The sequence below is a fragment of the Bos taurus genome, chromosome 2 (assembly GCF_002263795.3).
Source record: "Bos taurus isolate L1 Dominette 01449 registration number 42190680 breed Hereford chromosome 2, ARS-UCD2.0, whole genome shotgun sequence".
NCBI lineage: Eukaryota > Metazoa > Chordata > Mammalia > Artiodactyla > Bovidae > Bos > Bos taurus.
The window spans coordinates 34,411,111-34,429,289 of NC_037329.1; the positions used below are offsets into that span (position 1 = coordinate 34,411,111).

The following is an 18,179-nucleotide window of genomic DNA, read 5'->3' on the forward strand; positions in this document are numbered from 1 at the left end:
TCTGCTATGGCTCTAATTCATTTATTTTTTGCATTAATAGACTTTATTTTTTACAGCAGCTTTAGGTTTACAGAAAATGAGTAGAAAGTGCAGGGAGTTTCCATATACTTCATTACCACCCCTCCACCACACTCCATCCCTGTTATTTTTACTATTATTACCATTTTGCATTACTGTAGTAGTACATTTGTTATAATTGATGAGCCAATACTGACACATTATTTTTAATTAGAGTCCATCATTTGCATTAGGGTTTACTCTGTGTTGTACATTTTATGAGTTTCGACAAATGTATAACGTATAATGACTTTTATCTGTCATTACATTAATAGTATCATACTGTACTAATCCATAAATAACTTCTGTACAAAGAAAACTCTCAGCTCAAATAATTCTACCAGCAAATTCCTTGTTATTTATCCAAATGAGCTAAAAACATACCTATGCAAAAAACCTACACACAAAAATTTTACAGCAGATTTATTCATGTTTTGGCAAACATGAATATTTGTCTGTATGTATTAAAGTCTGCAGTTTACATTAGGGTTTACTCTCTGTATTGGACATGTTTTCATTTTTCCTAAAAATCCTCTGTGCTCTTCCAGTTTCTCCCTCCCTTCACGTGAACCCCTAGGAACCACTGGTCTGTACTCTCTCTGTCATTTTGTCTTTTTCGGGATGTCACGTGGTTGAGACCATACACTATGTAGCATTTTCAGATTGGCTTCTCTAACTTTGCAATATGCTTTTAAGTTTCCTCCACCCCTTTTAGTGTCTTCTGGCTCATTTCTTTTTGTTGTTGAATAATATTCCATCGTCTGCATGGCTGGTTATGTCCAAGTTTTGGCAAACATGAATAAAGTTGGTGTAAAAATTTGTGTGTAGGTTTTAATGTAGGTATAAGTGTTCAACTCGTTCAGATATTAACAAGGAGTTTACTGGCAAAATTATTTGAGCTGGGAGTTTTCTTTGTACAGAGGTTATTTATAGACTCAGATGTTTATTAGATGTAAAACTACTCAGATTCACAATTTCATCTTACTTTCAATAACTCATTTTTCAAGGAATTTGTCCTTTTATCTTACTTTTAAAATGTATAGGTAGGAACTTCCCTACTATGTATACAAGGAAAAAAATTTTTTCTTCTTTTCTCTTAAACAAATAAAAAATCTTAAGATATTTTTTTTAATTACTTGTCTATGTGTTTGTCCTCCCTACCATACTCCTAGAGGTAAACGTATTGTGGTTGGGACTTCACCTTCCAATCTGGGGCAATGAGGTGTTCAATCCCTGCTCAGAGAGCTAGGATTCCCACATGCTTCACAGCCTAAAACCAACGCATCAAAAATAGTGTTGTAACAAAGTCAATAAAGACTTTTAAAATGGCATATCAAAAAACTCTTTAAAAAAGTGTATGGCTAAAACACATTTGACATAAGTTCTTATAATCTTTGTCTGTGGAGCCTGTTCTGTGGCTTCCCAGGTGGCATTAGTGGTAAAGAATCGCCTGTCAATGCAGGAGACAGGGGTCAGGAAGATCCCCTGGGGAAGGAAATGGCAACTCACTCCAGTATTCTTGCCTGGAAAATCCCATGGACAGAGGAACATGGCAGGCTACAGTCCATGGGGCTGCAAAGAGTCAGATAAAACTGAGCGACTGAGCACATACATACACAGAGCTTGTTGTGGTATCCCGTTTTTTATTTCTGATATATTCATTCGTACTTTTCTTCTTACTCTCTGTTAGTAATTTTACCAGTGTCTTCAAAGAACCAGTTTTCAGCATTTTTGATTTTTGTCTATTGTATTTTCTTCTATTCGATTACTGCTTTTACCTTTATTAGGCTTCCCTGGTAGCTCAGATGGTAGAGTCTGCGTGCAATGCGGGAGACCTGGGTTCAATCCCTGGGTTGGGCAGATCCCCTGGAGAAGGAAATGGCAACCCACTCCAGTATTCTTGCCTGGAAAATCCCATGGACAGAGGAGCCTGGCAGGCTACAGTTCATGGGGTCACAAAGAGTTGGACATGACTGAGCAACTAACACTTTACCTTAATTATTTCTTTTCTTCTAATTCTTTGAATTTAGTTTTCTTTTCATTTTTTAGCTTCCTCAGATGGTTATTTAAAATATTGATGAAAATGAAAGTGAAAGTCTCTCAGTTGTGTCTGACTCTTTGCGACCCCATGGACTATATAGTCCAAGGAATTCTCCAGGCCAGAATACTAGAGTGGGTAGCTTTTCCCTTCTCCAGTATATGTGTGTGTGTGTTTTAATATACATTGCCAAGTGACTTTCAAGAAAACTATAGCACTTTGTGTTTTCATTACCAGTGTAGGAGAGTAAACACCTCTCCTCATCACTATCACCAATAGAATTTGAGATCTTTAAGATGTTTTGCCAATAAAATGGCTGAAAAGTGAACATTTGCATTTTTTAAAACAGATGAACTTAGCATTACTGTGATAGGTTCTGGGAATTATGTTTGCACAGAAAGTGGAACGTGAGCCCACTGTGGTCCTTTGCAGAAGCAAGGCCAGAGATAAATGATAAATGAAATCCAGAGGAGTTTGTACTAGATAATTTCTGAGATACTTTCTAATTCCAAAATTTTAAGACTCTAGATAGGGAACTATAAGATATAAAATGTGAGAATTATACAATGTTATATGGCTTTATCTCTCACCTGAGCTTCTATAGCAAGTGGTCAAGCTATCAAGAATCACAGAAGCCTGAAATGTCTGTTTTCTTTTGTAGCAATGGAGGCATTCCTACACAGCTTCCTATGACATTTATGACTTAAATAAAAGGTCAGTGACTTCCTCTCAAAATCAATTATGCTTCTTGAGTGTAATAATTAAAAAGAAAAGAAATTTATCCAAGTGGAAATATTCTTTTTATCTTTTTCCAGGCAGTTAATTACAGAAGAGAGAATCCCAAACAACACACAGTGGATCACATGGTCATCAGTGGGTCATAAATTGGTTAGTAAGTCTCTCTTCTTTTCAGGAAAACAATGGCTCAAATCTTTCATTTGCAGAAGCTCCTAACCCTGATACAGAGCAGATTCTTAGGGAGGCTGTAGTCACTATCACATAGAGTGTTATTGCCTAAAATAACATTTTATTAGACTAACAGAGTAAATATTAATACAATTCCTGAAAGTTTCTGAACTACTCTTAGGAAATTGTTTATTTCCTGGCAAAATGTCCATTAAACTCAAATTCTAACCCTGTTGTATTTTGTTTTTTGTTCTGTTTTATTTTGATAATTTTTCTTGAGGCTTTCCCACTTTCTGTTAGTTCTTTGATTTTTCCATATCACTATAGATACACCTCCATGTCCTGTAGTCTTAGGAGAATGTCAGAAGTCCTGAAGAATCTAAACAGGAAGACTGTTTATCTGCAGTTGACTCTGGGCTTGCAGCTGCCTTCTCTCTACTCAGCCCCTGCGGAGAGAAATGCAAAGCACGCATCATTCTGTAGAAGTGGACAGTCTTTGGGATTTGCATACACTTTACTATTCAATAGCAGTGGTTGTGGGCTGCTTCTTTTTGGTAGATAAAGGGTGTGTTTAGGATTATTTGGATATTATAGCATGTATACTTACACATTTAAAACATAAATGACTCTTCCTCCTGCTCAAATGGAATAATCTAAGGTAGTCATTCCACTTGCATACCAATATTATTTGAGCATAAAATAATAGATAAATTTTTTAAACTCTAGGATAAAATATAACATGTTGTGTATCCATCTTTTTTCCCAATCTTTCTAGGCATACGTTTGGAACAATGATATTTATGTGAAAAATGAACCAAATTCTCCAAGTCAGAGGATCACATGGACTGGGAAAAAAGATGTAATCTATAATGGAATAACTGACTGGGTTTATGAAGGTAAAGACGTTAAAACTTTTTCAAATCAGAAAATCTGTTCATTTTCAAAGACAGTTAAACTTGTCTTTGAAAACAGGGAAATTCAATGGCATTCAAAATAGGTTGTATTCTAAAAAAGTCATCAAATCTTTAGCACTCATGCACCAGGTATCTATCTCACAGACCAAGAATTTCTTCACAGAGAATGTTACTGCTACATCCTCCTGTCACTTCAATGCTCCCATTGTCTTTGCTCTGCTGCTACAATTGACTTGTCTGTGTAGGTAGCTTTTCTTCTTTCAGTTCAGTTCAGTTCAGTTGCTCAGTCGTGTCCAACTCTTTGCGACCCCATGAATCGCAGCACGCCAGGCTTCCCCGTCCATCACCAACTCCCGGAGTTCACTCAACTCAAGTCCATCGAGTCAGTGATGCCATCCAGCCATCTCATCCTCTGTCGTCCCCTTCTCCTCCTGCCCCCAATCCCTCCCAGCATCAGAGTCTTTTCCAATGAGTCCACTCTTCGCATGAGGTGGCCAAAGTACTGGAGTTTCAGCTTTAGCATCATTCCTTCCAAAGAAATCCCAGGACTGATCTCTTTCAGAATGAACTGACTGCATCTCCTTGCAGTCCAAGGGACTCTCAAGGGTCTTCTCCAACACCACAGTTCAAAAGCATCAATTCTTCGGCGCTCAGCCTTCTTCACAGTCCAACTCTCACATCCATACATGACCACTGGGAAAACCATAGCCTTGACTAGACGGACCTTTGTTGGCAAAGTAATGTCTCTGCTTTTGAATATGCCATCTAGGTTGGTCATAACTTTCCTTCCAAGGAGTAAGCGTCTTTTAATTTCATGGTTGCAGTCATCATCTGCAGTGATTTTGGAGCCCAAAAAAAACAAAGTCAGACACTGTTTCCACTGTTTCCCCATCTATTTCCCATAAAGTGATGGGACCGGGTGCCATAATCTTCGTTTTCTGAACGTTGAGCTTTAAACCAACTTTTTCACTCTCCACTTTCATTTTCATCAAGAGGCTTTTGAGTTCCTCTTCACTTTCTGCCATAAGGGTGGTATTATCTGCATATCTGAGGTTATTGATATTTCTCCTGGCTATCTTGATTCCAGCTTGTGCTTTTTCCAGTCCAGTGTTTCTCATGATGTATTCTGCATACAAGTTAAATAAGCAGGGTGACAATATACAGCCTTGATGTACTCCTTTTCCTATTTGGAACCAGTCTGTTGTTCCATGTCCAGTTAACTGTTGCTTCCTGCCCTGCATACAGGTTTCTCAAGAGGCAGGTCAGGTGGTCTGGTATTCCCATCTCTTTCCGAATTTTCCACAGTTTATTGTGATCCACACAGTCCAAGGCTTTGGCATAGTCAATAAAGCAGAAATAGATGTTTTTCTGGAACTCTCTTGCTTTTTCCATGATCCAGCGGATGTTGGCAATTTGATCTCCATTCCTCTGCCTTTTCTAAAACCAGCTTGAACATCTGGAAGTTCACAGTTCACATATTGCTGAAGCCTGGCTTGGAGAATTTTGAGCATTACTTTACTAGCGTGTGAGATGAGTGCAATTGTGCGGTAGTTTGAGCATTCTTTGGCATTGCCTTTCTTTGGGATTGGAATGCAAACTGACCTTTTCCAGTCCTGTGGCCACTGCTGAGTTTTCCAAATTTGCTGGCATATTGAGTGCAGTACTTTCACAGCACCATCTTTCAGGATTTGAAATAGCTCAACTGGAATTCCATCACCTCCACTGGCTTTGTTCGTAGTGATGCTTTCTAAGGCCCACTTGACTTCACATTCCAGGCTGTCTGGCTCTAGGTCAGTGATCACATCATCATGATTATCTGGGTCGTGAAGATCTTTTTTGTACAGTTCTTCTGTGTATTCTTGCCACCTCATCTTAATATCTTCTGCTTCTGTTAGGTCCATACCATTTCTGTCCTTTATCAAGCCCATCTTTGCATGAGATGTTCCCTTGGTATCTCTAATTTTCTTGAAGAGATCTCTAGTCTTTCCCATTCTGTTATTTTCCTCTATTTCTTTGCATTGATCACTGAGGAAGGCTTTCTTATCTCTTCTTGGTAGTCTTTGGAACTCTGCATTCAGATGCTTATATCTTTCCTTTTCTCCTTTGCTTTTCGCTTCTCTTCTTTTCACAGCTATTTGTAAGGCCTCCCCAGACAGCCATTTTGCTTTTTTGCATTTCTTTTCCATGGGGATGGTCTTGATCCCTGTCTCCTGTACAGTGTAATGAACCTCAGTCCATAGTTCATCAGGCACTCTATCTATCAGATCTAAGCCCTTAAATCTATTTCTCACTTCCACTGTATAATCATAAGGGATTTGATTTAGGTCATACCTGAATGGTCTAGTGGTTTTCCCTACTTTCTTCAATTTAAGTCTGAATTTGGTAATAAGGAGTTCATGATCTGAGCCACAGTCAGCTCCTGGTCTTGTTTTTGTTGACTATATAGAGCTTCTCCATCTTTGGCTGCAAAGAACATAATCAATCTGATTTCGGTGTTGACCAACTGGTAATGTCCATGTCTCCAGATTAACATCAGATGTTTCTCAAACCAAGTCTACCTAACCCAGAAGTTACTAAGGAAAACTAAAAACTCCAAGAACATTCCAAAAGATGACAAAACATTGTCTGGAGATTGTGGAGTCCAGGGAAAGAACATGCCTCTTTTATAGAGGATTTGGGTTCATTTGAACTTGGATAAATTATCATTTCCTGTTTTTAAAGAAGAAAAAAAAATAGTTAGACTTAGGGGAAAAATGGGTTCAAATAACAGAACCAAAAAAAGTTAAAAAGAATGATTCTCTCTTTTAGGGTAAAGAGTTTTATAAAATATTAGGAAAATAGTATTCATGTCTGTAGTTGCCAAGGTAAAAAGGCATTTTGAGGCTATTCCAAACCCTTTACAAGATTGCATAATGCTTATTAAAGACTCATCTTTTTTTTTTAACCTGTTATTTCTTCTCTATACTTAAAAAAAGTTAGTTTTTCTTCACGGCTCAATTTTGGTTCTTACCAGTTCAAGTTGAGTTCAATCAAGTGGATAACATTGTAAGAACAACAGAAAACACTTTAAAAGACAAATAAATTCCCATGAACCAGAAACAAGTGTTAGATTAAAACTTATAATAAAATTTACTAACACTTGTCACTTAGATATTAAAAAGCATCTTTAAAACTTGTTGGACAGCACAGCACCACCTCAGGATCCCCAGCATGAGCTGGATAAAGAAATTCTCCTCCCAAAGCCCTGACCCACCCTTCCTCGGAACAGCTGGGCATCTCTAAGATAAATATATCCCAACACTAAGGTTCTTTCAAAGGTAGATAATAGCTGGAGGAATCTTGTTTTGCCTGTTTGTGACTAAGCCATTCACAAGCAGAAGAATGGCTTCACAGTTCCAATGTGGGTCTGTCTTTACAAATGGGACTTCAGTCCCTACAGGGAAATTCCTACAATTGGTTTTGTACATTTACAAGTACTTAGAAAGAGCATACCTGTTTCTCCACATATCAGATCACTCTCCTTTTGGACCACCCTCTCTGCTGCAACCGTGAAGACTTGTTGGGATCAAAAAAGTGCATTCGGAGAATCCATAGGTTCATTAGTAAAAGAACAAACAAAGCTGCAAGATCTAAACAGGGCCATGTGTTGCCCTGGGGAGGGACTCTCACAGAGGAGCCTATAATCTGGAACTTGGGCCCCCTCCCCACCCTGGGTCCCCAAATAACTTTCTCTCTCAATTTCTCTGTTTTCACATTATTTCATGATTTTCTAGTTGATTATTATTTATTTAACAAAGAGCTTTCCTGGTGGCTCAGATGATAAAGAATCTGCCTGCAATGTGGGAGATCTGAGTTCAATCCCTGGACTGGGAAATTCCCCTGGAGAAGGGAACGGCTACCCACTCCAGTATTCTTGCCTGCGCAATTACATGGACATAGGAGCCTCTCGGGCTACAGCCCATGGGATCACAAAGAGTCAGAGAAAACTGAATAACTAACACTTCAACTTCAATGTTTAGTTAATAAATGGTTTCCTTCTTTCTTTTTTAATACTCTATCTTCTAGGATGAAGTTGATTACATAACAATCACTTTTGAGTATGAATATCATTTACCTGACCCAGAGATGAAAATGAAAATTTTGGTGAGAGCACAGATGAGAAGGGATAGGCAAGGAAATAACTGGGAAGAAGAGCACTCCTTACCCCCAGAGGCAGTAGTGTTGACAAGGGGGTGTGTGATTCACGTGGAGTGCCAACCACCAACCAGTTGCTATGCCAGGTGCTGGGGAAACAGACACAAATGCTACTCAGCTGCGGCTCCCAGAGAGAGACAAAGAAGCCAGCAAATAATTGTCATGGAGCAGTCTGGTTAGAGGGAGGAAACTAGGTCCCAGTGGTGCCTAAGGAAACTCAGAGTGGCAAGATGGGGGCTGTGGTGGGATGGGAGGTATCGCAGGATAGTGTGTAAGGGGGTGCTCACAGCCAGTTCAGGTAGGGCTGCAAATCTTTTCTTTCCTTCATTGTTCTTCTTTCTCCCTACCCTCGATCCCTGTATTCTTAGGACTTTGAGTTTGATCAGAGTAGTTTTATAATAATCATTGTTATGGAAAAATGTGTTCAGTATTCTCCCAAGTCAGAAAGAGACAATAAGTACCATGTGATATCACTTACATGTGGAATCTAAATGTGACTCGAATGAACTTATCTATGAAACAGAAACAGACTCAGACAGAGAAAAGACTTGTGGTTGCCAAAGTTGGGGTGGGGGTGGGGAGGAAGGGACCGGGAGTTTGGGATTAGCAGATACAAACTATTATATACAGAATGGATAAACAATAAGATCTTGCTGTATAGCATAGGAAATCATATTCAATATCCTGTGATAAACCACAACAGAAAAGAAAAATAAAGAATGAAAGAGAGAAAGGGAGAGTTCAGTATTCTAAACAACTACTAATTCAAAACATTTAACTCTACCTGCCACCCGTACTTAAACGTGACTTTACAAACCATTACCTTGCTGTCACTGTATGCATTTTATGTAATTCCATCTTGATCTGAGATTAGAACCAATGAGTAGAAGCCACGGGGAATGAGACATCAATTTGGTATGAAGACGTTTTTAGTGGGAAGTCCCCTTAGTTTGGAGTAACAAGGCCTGTGTTCTTATCTCTGGCAATTCACTCACTCTCTCTAAACCTTAGTTGTCTTCTCGGTAAAATAGTCTATGAATAGAGTCACCTAGGGTTCAATTAGATAAGTGTTTTGTAAATTCTAAATTGCTGCATAAGTGTGACTCAATGATATAGGTATAAAGCAGCCAAAGGAGGACCAAGCTGCCTGATCAAGTAGAAGGTTTTTTGTTACTGCTGCTAAGTCGCTTCAGTCGTGTCCGACTCTGTGCGGCCCCACAGACGGCAGCCCACCAGGCTCTGCTGTCCTGGGATTCTCCAGGCAAGAACACTGGAGTGGGTTGCCATTTCCTTCTCCAGTGCATGAAAGTGAAAAGTCAAAGTGAAGTCACTCAATCATGTCCGACTCTTTGCGACCCCATGGAATGCAGCCCACCAGGCTCCTCCATCCATGGGGTTTTCCAGGCAAGAGTACTGGAGTGGGGTGCCATTGCCTTCTCCGTTTCTGTTACTAGAAGTGCTGAAATAGGCAGGAATGAACAGTGGAACTTGAATTCCAAAGAGGAAAATCTGGATTCATTCTTGATTCTAGCAACTGTTGGTCACATGCTCGCAAGTAAATGACTTGTTCTCTTTAAGCCTACCTACTTTGCTTTGCTCACCTGCACAATGAATTATTTTGAGGATTAAATGAAATAATAGATGTCGAATATCAGTGTCTGGTGCATGGACAGCAGACATCAAATGTCAGCTGCTCATCCTTATAATGATTATATTTTATCATTATTATTATTACTGTAACTACTACTATGATTATCACTGTTATTGAAAATAAGCATCTGGAAAATAAACTTTTGTCAGGAGGCTGTGAAAATCAGAAAAGTGGGATAAAATGATTTCCTAATTCTAAGATTCAAATTTTTATGCTTTTGCTTTTACCTTTACACTCGCAGCAGAATATGAAATGTGTAGATTAAGTCTGCATAAAGGACTAGAAGGCTCCATCAAATCCACTTGAATCCTCTCTTCCCAGTTGATGAAAGAGGCTTTGGCATTTTAAGAGCCAGAGATTGGAAGTCCCATGAATTGACTCCATAATAAACATAGGAAAGAGCTACCTTTGCCAGAGATTGAGGATGAGTCCAACATTGTTCAGGAAAGCAGGGGGAAAAAAAAGTGTCTAACTCTCTGCAACCCAGTGGACTGTAGCCCATTAGGCTCCTCAGTCCATGGGATTCTCCAGGCAAGAATACTGGAGTGGGTAGCCATTTCCATTTCCAGGGGATCTTCCCAACCCAGAGATCGAACCCATGTCTCTTAAACCAGACGAAAGTGTTAATCCAAGAGAGTTCTCAGTTTCTAGGCAAAGGAGGAGCTCCTTGGTAGGAGTCTCATGGAGCTCCCTGCCATTCTAAATCCATCCTTCCCACATCTTTTGTGCCAAGAGGAGTAAACTCTGGGCACCATATTGGTTTGATAGCCTGGAGCCACATACCACCCACCGGTACCCTGCAGAATCGGTACAAACTGTTGACTGTTTGAAAATTAGAAAGGAGAATCAGCCCCTTATGTGAGATTTACTTTTAGTATATTTTGTGGCATAAATTTAGAGGATTATAAGATAAAGAAAAAATGTAGAGTTTATATTAAATATTGTGTGCTAAAATATTCAAAAATGGTCCAATGGGTTACTTATTTTTACTATCCAGCTCTATCCTTGAAGATTTTATTTTTATTCATTTGTATTACTCTGATTTTGGAAGCCCAGCAAATGCAAAGTGGTTCATTAGTTGAACTCTACTGTAATTACTAAAGCTAATGAGAACAATATTTTGAATGCCAAAGCCAATTTATCAGTTACTTCTTGTAACAGAACAATTTCTGTCTTTTTTCAGAGGAAGTCTTCAGTGCTTATTCCGCTCTGTGGTGGTCTCCAAACAGCACTTTTTTAGCATATGCCCAATTTAACGACACAGAAGTCCCGCTGATTGAATACTCCTTCTACTCCGATGAGTCACTGCAATATCCAAAGACCGTGAAGATTCCATATCCAAAGGTCTGTGCTCTGTTCATATAGCGGTTCCGTGATTTGATGGGAAGAGAATGGTTTCATTTAATCCTTTCCTGCTAATGAAAATATTGTCAGTCTCTCTTCAACAGCTTGCTGTGATTACTCTTGCTGAAGTCAACAGCATCTGGCAATTTTAAAGTATTTTTATTATCCCAGGAAAGAGTGTGATTTAAGGTTTTGTAATTTCTCCAAAAACTTTGAGGAATGACAAGCCGAAAAAGATGGGGAAAATGCTTTTGAAAGAAGCAGGGGGAATGAAAATATTTGAATGGAGGAAAAGAGAGGCTGTAATTGAATCAGAAGCTCATCTCATTTGCAGAAGTTGGATTGTGCCCTAGATAAAGTTGAAAAGCATGCTTATATATCAGGTTGTATTACTAACTAACAGATACATGACTAGTTTTAGTAGTTCTGTGATAAATTTGGCATTGATGTAAATTTCACACGTCCCACATTTGGAATAATAGTGTCACGTCTTGGTTTTCAAGACTGTTTCTCTCTCCAGGATGCATGTTTATGAAAACTGAAGAGCTTTATTAAGCCAAGGAAGAGGGAGATTTAGGAAGGGACCAGGATTCTTCACTAGTGTCATAAAAATAGTGGCCACACTATTTTTTATAGGAAAATCTAATAGTGAAGTGTTTTTGCTGTAAGCAATTTGGGGAAAGGGATTTTTATTTTTACCAACTCACTGTTCAATTTGCTTTATGAAGAGCTGCCATTTTAGGAAGACAGAGGAAGTTAAAAGAAAAAAAAAAAATCAGAGACTAAATATGGGAATGTATTTTCAGTGGAATGTTATTTTTTGAAGAGTAAACTGGCAAAAAAAAATCATAGAACCTTCTCACTAAAAATATCATATTATTTCTAATTTGTCAATTGAAAATCTATGTGTATATATAAAATAATTTTATAGATTTCTGTCACAATATTGACTGTAAAGCTCCAAAGTAGTGAACCTGAATTTGGAATGGAAATGTTGGCTTCCTAATTAGCATTTTGGCTCTGGGCTCAGGTAAACTAATTTTACTAGTGGATTGTATCTTTGGCTGAACCCAGGTAGTCTTCCTAGTGGTTAGCCATCAATCTTGTTTTCTGGATCAGGATATATTTATAGATTAAAATAATTGATTTTAACAAGTTTATCCTTTTTTGCTTGAAGTACATAAATTATGAATATTCATTACTTAAACGGGAGCCATTTATGTATTTCTGCCTGAATATGGGAAGGTTGCATGTCATGACTCTCCTTTAAGTTTATTTTATCTATATTAAAATGTTTAAAAGTGTCTGGTTACAATTCTATGGGCACAATTTAGCCATTTTTGTATAGCTTTAAACTTGTGCAATGGTATCTTTTTTTTTTTTTATTAATACCAATTCTTTGATTGTTTTTTTTCTAGGCAGGAGCTGTGAATCCAACTATAAAGTTCTTTGTTGTAAATATCAGCAGTCTCAGCCCGAACATTAATGCAACTTCCCAACAAATTGTTCCTCCTGGTTCTGTGTTAATAGGGTAAGACTCTTGACCCAAATGCTCATGCTGTAAACAATTCCACAGTTCTCAGGGAGAATACTTTCAAAATGAGTGACAGAATCAATGGCAGCATCTCATGGTGTCACCTGGCCTGGCCCATCATTCATTCTTCCATTCAACCACTCTGTTTGGCTATACCCCCCAGGCCTATAAGGCCTGCACTTGCCCACATTTAAGACCAAAGACAGAGCCCAGTGTCAGCAACAGAGACATCAGTGGTTTAATGTAGATCTACATGTCTGAAGCAAGGTCCTGGAGCAACATGTGCACTGGTGACATGACAGGACATGGCAGCAGGCTTTGCTCCCAGAGGGCAAGGGGAGATTGCCAGTTATAGGAGGAATTATGTCAGCTTGGCTTATTAGTTACCATGGAAACCAGCAGAGGGGCATGCCCCTCACCGCCCCTTTGATAAGAACACTCACTAGCTGGGGCCTGGAGCACGTATGTAGGAATGTCAGTCAGGTGAGTAGGGTGTAAGTGGAGCAGGCTCTGGTCCAGCAGGAGATGTACAGAGAGCAAGAGAACAGCCATCTTGGGTGGCCTGACCCTACACACTCTTCACCGAGTACAAACTTCATGTCTTCATGTCGGACAGGGCTCTAGGGGTGGGCTTGCAGAATGAATAGGGCAGTCAGAGTCTCCGGTATCATGGAGCCTACACTCAAGGCAGGGGAGACTAACAACCAGGTAAACAAATAAGGTTATATCATGTGAGGCAGTGAAATGTGAAGACAATCAAAAGAGGGCAGGTGCGATGGTGATGGTGGGGGGAGGTCAGGGAAGGTCTCTCTAATAAGATGCCTGTGAGGAGTGATGTGGAGGAAGAGGGGGAGATCCAGCCACATGGAGAGTTTGGGGAGCAGTAGCCAGGCAGAGGAAGAGCAGGTGCAAAGTCCCTACAGAGGGAGCATGTGTGGTACCGTAGAGGCCCTGCAAGGAGCCACAGATTCCAGAGCATCTGAGTGGAGAGGGGAGTGTGCGAGGAAGCTCAGGTCACACGAGTCTTTGCAGGGCCTGGTAAGACCTAGACAAATTCAGGGGAACTGTGGATTAATTTTAGGGACCACTGCCGCCCCATGATGTGTCTCAAGATGTCACTTGCTTGAATAATCCTTGGTGGTTTGAAATTCTCAGCCTTTCCTTTATTATTCTATAAACACTAAACTGCGTGAAACTTTTGGCTATCAGGTTGCTGTCTATTTTCCATTACTTATGTTGGTTTTGCCATTGCTTCTAAATGATGACTAGCATCTATTGAGCACTCTCTATGTACCAGACACAGAGCATTACAGGCTTTATTTTATTCGCCTTTAAGTAATTCTTTCCAATAATAATTATTATTGTTTTTAAATTTTATTTACTTATTTATTTTTGGCTGTGCTGGGTCTTTGTTGCTGTGCACAGGCTTTTTCTCCAGTTGCAGCGAGCGGGGTCTAGTCTCTAGTTGCAGTGCTTGGGCTTCTCATTTCAGTAGCTTCTCTCGTTGCAGAGCACAGGCTCTATAGGAGCTCAGGCTTCAGTAGTTGCAGCCCAACAGCTCGGTAATCGAGGCTTGTAGTTTCTAGAGCGCAAGCTCAGTAGCTGTGGTGCTCAGGCTTAGTTGCTCCGTGGCATGTGGGATCTCCCCAGACTAGTGATTGAAACTGTGTCTCCTGCATTGGCCCGTGGATTCTATACCACTGAGCCACCAGGGAAGCCGTCCAATAATTATTATTATATGCCAGATACAGATAAGAAAATGAGGTCTAGAGGTTAGAAAATGACCCAGTAGGAGTCTGTATTCAAACCTTTCTGACTTGAAAGAAAGACCTTGTAAGCACTCTGCGAGGTGCCTCTCCCTCTGTGGATTCAGCTGGTGTCCTCAGATGCCTGGAGTTATTATCAGAGCAAAATAAAAGCATCTTCCTGTTCAGGGTTGCATTGACTACATCAGGCAAGCTGGAGGCTTTGCTCTATTGTTATTAATTCATTCACTTGCTTAGAAAAGATCTGTATTAACCTATTTATTCTGAGGGAAAATTAATTGTCAATTAAAAGGTTTTATTGCTTTTCCTGAATTTGTCCAAGGATGTATAAATTTACCTGGAGGTTCTAAAATCTGCTGTTTGATCCCCTCCAGCCATCTCTCCCATCAACATTAATTAAGCACTCACTGTTTACACTCATGGATGTCCATAGGAGTGAGTCTGCCTTCCAACACTTATGATGGGGTGGAGGATATAAACTATGTCAATAAATGACTCCCAAAACGCCTATGACAGAGGCATAAACAAAAGTCAGGAGGCACTCTGAGGAGGCGGAGATGGGTTTTCCGTGACCTGGGGAATCAAAGAAAGCATCGTGGAGAATGAGCAGATTGGGCAGGGCATGATGGGGAGGAAGAGCGTTGGAGTAGAAGGATGGCTGAGCATGCAGAAGCTCAGGACTGCCCAGGAAGGGGCTTTGGATCTTACAGATGTTTTTAAGGACCCAGCAACCTTGGTGCAAGTGAGATAAAACACAGAGGCGTGGTGCCAATAAGCAAATGGCAGGCGGCTGCTTGGGTTACAGGCCCAGTCCCCGTGCCCTCTCCTTCCCCTAGGAGTCTCAGAATAGCAACACCCATCATTGTTCCAGAAACACTCAGAATACCACTGGGAGGCACAGATGAGAGATCTGAGGCTGAAAGAGGTAAATACGTTTGCTCAAGGTCACACAGCAAGTTGGCTTGGGAGCTGGAAATAGGACAGAGGCCCCCGTCTGCCAGCCAGAGTGAATACTGTAATTAAGCTGTACTGGTCGGGGATTGTGCTTGGTGCTCTGCTCACATTGTCTCATTTATTACCCACATGCTGCTGTCTATGGTATCATTTTCACGGCTATTTCCTAGATGAAGAGATGGCATTTCCCCACTTGGAAATCACTTTCTGAGGCCTAGTTGTGAATTTCAGAGCTTGGGAAACTTAAGCAATTTAAAGATTTGTTTTTCACCCTATATGAATGAATCCTTAAGTCTCTGTCCTTCATAGTTCTCTATGCTGCTCTCATGGTGAGGGCTGCCTCGCTCACTATGGGTATTTTCTATGGGATGTATTTCAACCAAAGAAGTGTTTTTGGAAATGCTACAGGACTGTGTTGTGTATGAAATTGCAAATCTAGCTCTGGTCTCTGTTAGCATCAGTACAGCTGCAGCTTTTCTAAAACCAGGCTTGAGGTTCCTCTGGTGAAAAATTTTCTAGTACACAGTGATGCTCTATTTTCTGGCCTCCTGGGAAGATCAGCAGGGTCAGGTTCATCCAGGCAACTTATGCCTCTTCAGCTGCCTCGAAGCCTCTATGGTGTCACATGGTAATTCACTCACTCCTGGAGTGAGGCCCCCCTCTGCCTGCGCCCATTACTGATTTTCTTTCTAGGCCTCATCCTTTCATCATAGAGCTCCCAGCAGCTGAAATCCTACAGGAAGATTAGGCTCGTTTGTTAGACAGGGCTCCTCTGACAGCCAGTGAGAACCAGCCACTCCTCCAGTGGCTGCCCTCAATGAATTAAAAGTTCAAGTTGATCAGATTAAACTGTTCGTTTGCATTGACTGCCTATGTTGGGAATTTTTATTCTTTATTTCTTATTTATTTACTTATCTTTGATTGTGCTGGATCTTTGTTCAGTGTTGCGGCGAGTGGGGTCTCCTCTTGGTAGTGGTGTGCGGGCTTCTCATTGCAGTGGTTTCTCTTGTTGCTGAGCACAGGCTCAGTAGTTGTGGTGCATGGGCTTAGTTGCTCCTCTGCATGTGGGATCTTCCCAGACCAGCGAATCAAACCCGAGTCCCCTGCATTGTTAGGCAGATCTGCACCACCAAGGAAGTCCTATGTTGGGAACTTGAGAGCTCAAAATATTTGGGAGAAAATAGCAGATAACGTAAAATCGTTAAGTCTCCTAACTTTTACTTAGAGAAGTGCTTCACATGACTGGACCGAAACAGGGCAAGTTTATAGGTAGGGGGTGGGCCAATCCTACAATAATATCTCCAGTACCTTGAAGGGGGGCTTCCTAGGTGGTGCTAGTGGTAAGGAACCTGCCTGCCAATGCAGGAGACATAAGAGATGTGAGTTCGATTCCCTGGAGAAGGGCATGGCAACCCACTACAGTATTCATGCCTGGTGAATCCCATGGACAGAGGAGCCTGGCGGGTTATGGTCCACAGGATCACATAGAAACGTACATGACTGAAGCGACTTAGCACATATGCACCCTGAAGGGTGCCTGGCACATAGCAAGTGCCTAATCAATACATGTAGAATAAGTGAATAGATAAGTTTGTGTACAGATGGATGGTTGAGGTGACTTTGTGTTGCAGGGATAGGAGTTTATACAGCCTTTGTGTCTCCTCTGAACAGTTGATGACCCTTGTTCTAAAAAGTGGGGACCTTCAGGGTCTGGGATTTTCACTCCGGAGGTCAGTGAACTGGACTGAAATACACTGCAAGGTATGCAAAAAGGAGGCACTTTCGGAGTTCACATGCCTTGGGCTCTGCATCCCTCAGCTCTGCTCCATCTCACCTCCATCATTCTGGTCCTCAGCAATCTGTCAGTGGGCCCAGGAGGGCTGGCATTGCTGTCAGAGCAGAGGGTGGCATGAAACCTGTGGCAGCGGTGGCAGGATGCCCGCTTCAGTGATTCACTGAATTAATCACTCCACCACCTACAGTTGCTTTTAGTGTTGTTGTTCAGTCACTAAGTTGTGTTCTACTCTTTGCAGCCACATGGACTGAAGCACACTAGGCTTCCCTGTCCCTCATCATCTCCCAGAGCTTGTTCAAACTCATGTCCATTAAGTCAGTGACGTCACCAACCATCTCATCCTCTGTGGTCGCCTTCTCCTGCCCTCAGTCTTTCCCAGTATCAGGGTCTTTGCTCTTAGAAGTGGTATTCTTTCCAATATTCTTTCCAGTTAATAATAAGTACTTTATTTTAAGTATCTTTAACATACCAAAAGAAACATTTACACAAATTAGGGACTTAATATCACACAACAGACATTTATTACATGCTTCCTCTTTGAAAGGCAACAACCACTTTACAAAGGGATTCCCTGTCATGTGCTTTCAAAGGCAAGTTTCTCCTTGCACATTTAAATGGGGTTTGCTTTGTAATATTCAGTTATTCCGTCTATACACACTCTTGAGGAATAGATTTCATAGAGTGAGAAGTTTTATCCAGAAAAGAATTAAGAGAGTGAAACTAACCAGCAATGTTTACCAGAGGGATGGGTGGAGATTCTACTGAGGGAGTGGCTAGGAGCAGGAAATCTGAAGCCAACTGCTTATTTTTTTTTTAATATAAATTTATTTATTTTAATTGGAGGTTAATTACTTTACAATATTGTATTGGTTTTGCCATACATCAACATGAATCCACCACATGGATGATTTGGGAGAATGGCATTGAAACATGTATAATATCATATATGAAACAAAACTGCTTATTTTTAATCCTGACTCCAGTCCTGTCCAGCAGATGACCTTGGATGAATTACCTAACCTCTCT

The 18,179-nt window shown here is 40.6% G+C and overlaps 1 protein-coding gene across 2 annotated transcripts in view; it reads left to right on the forward strand.

Annotated features, from left to right (window-relative positions):
- DPP4 (dipeptidyl peptidase 4) overlaps window positions 1–18,179 on the forward strand; it is an 84,739-nt gene that overhangs the window by 28,260 nt on the left and 38,300 nt on the right. For both annotated transcript variants that reach the window (NM_174039.3, XM_059891291.1), the window contains 5 exon segments: window positions 2,757–2,809; window positions 2,911–2,983; window positions 3,777–3,897; window positions 10,944–11,104; window positions 12,523–12,635. In NM_174039.3, the coding sequence (NP_776464.1) occupies window positions 2,757–2,809; window positions 2,911–2,983; window positions 3,777–3,897; window positions 10,944–11,104; window positions 12,523–12,635 (521 nt within the window).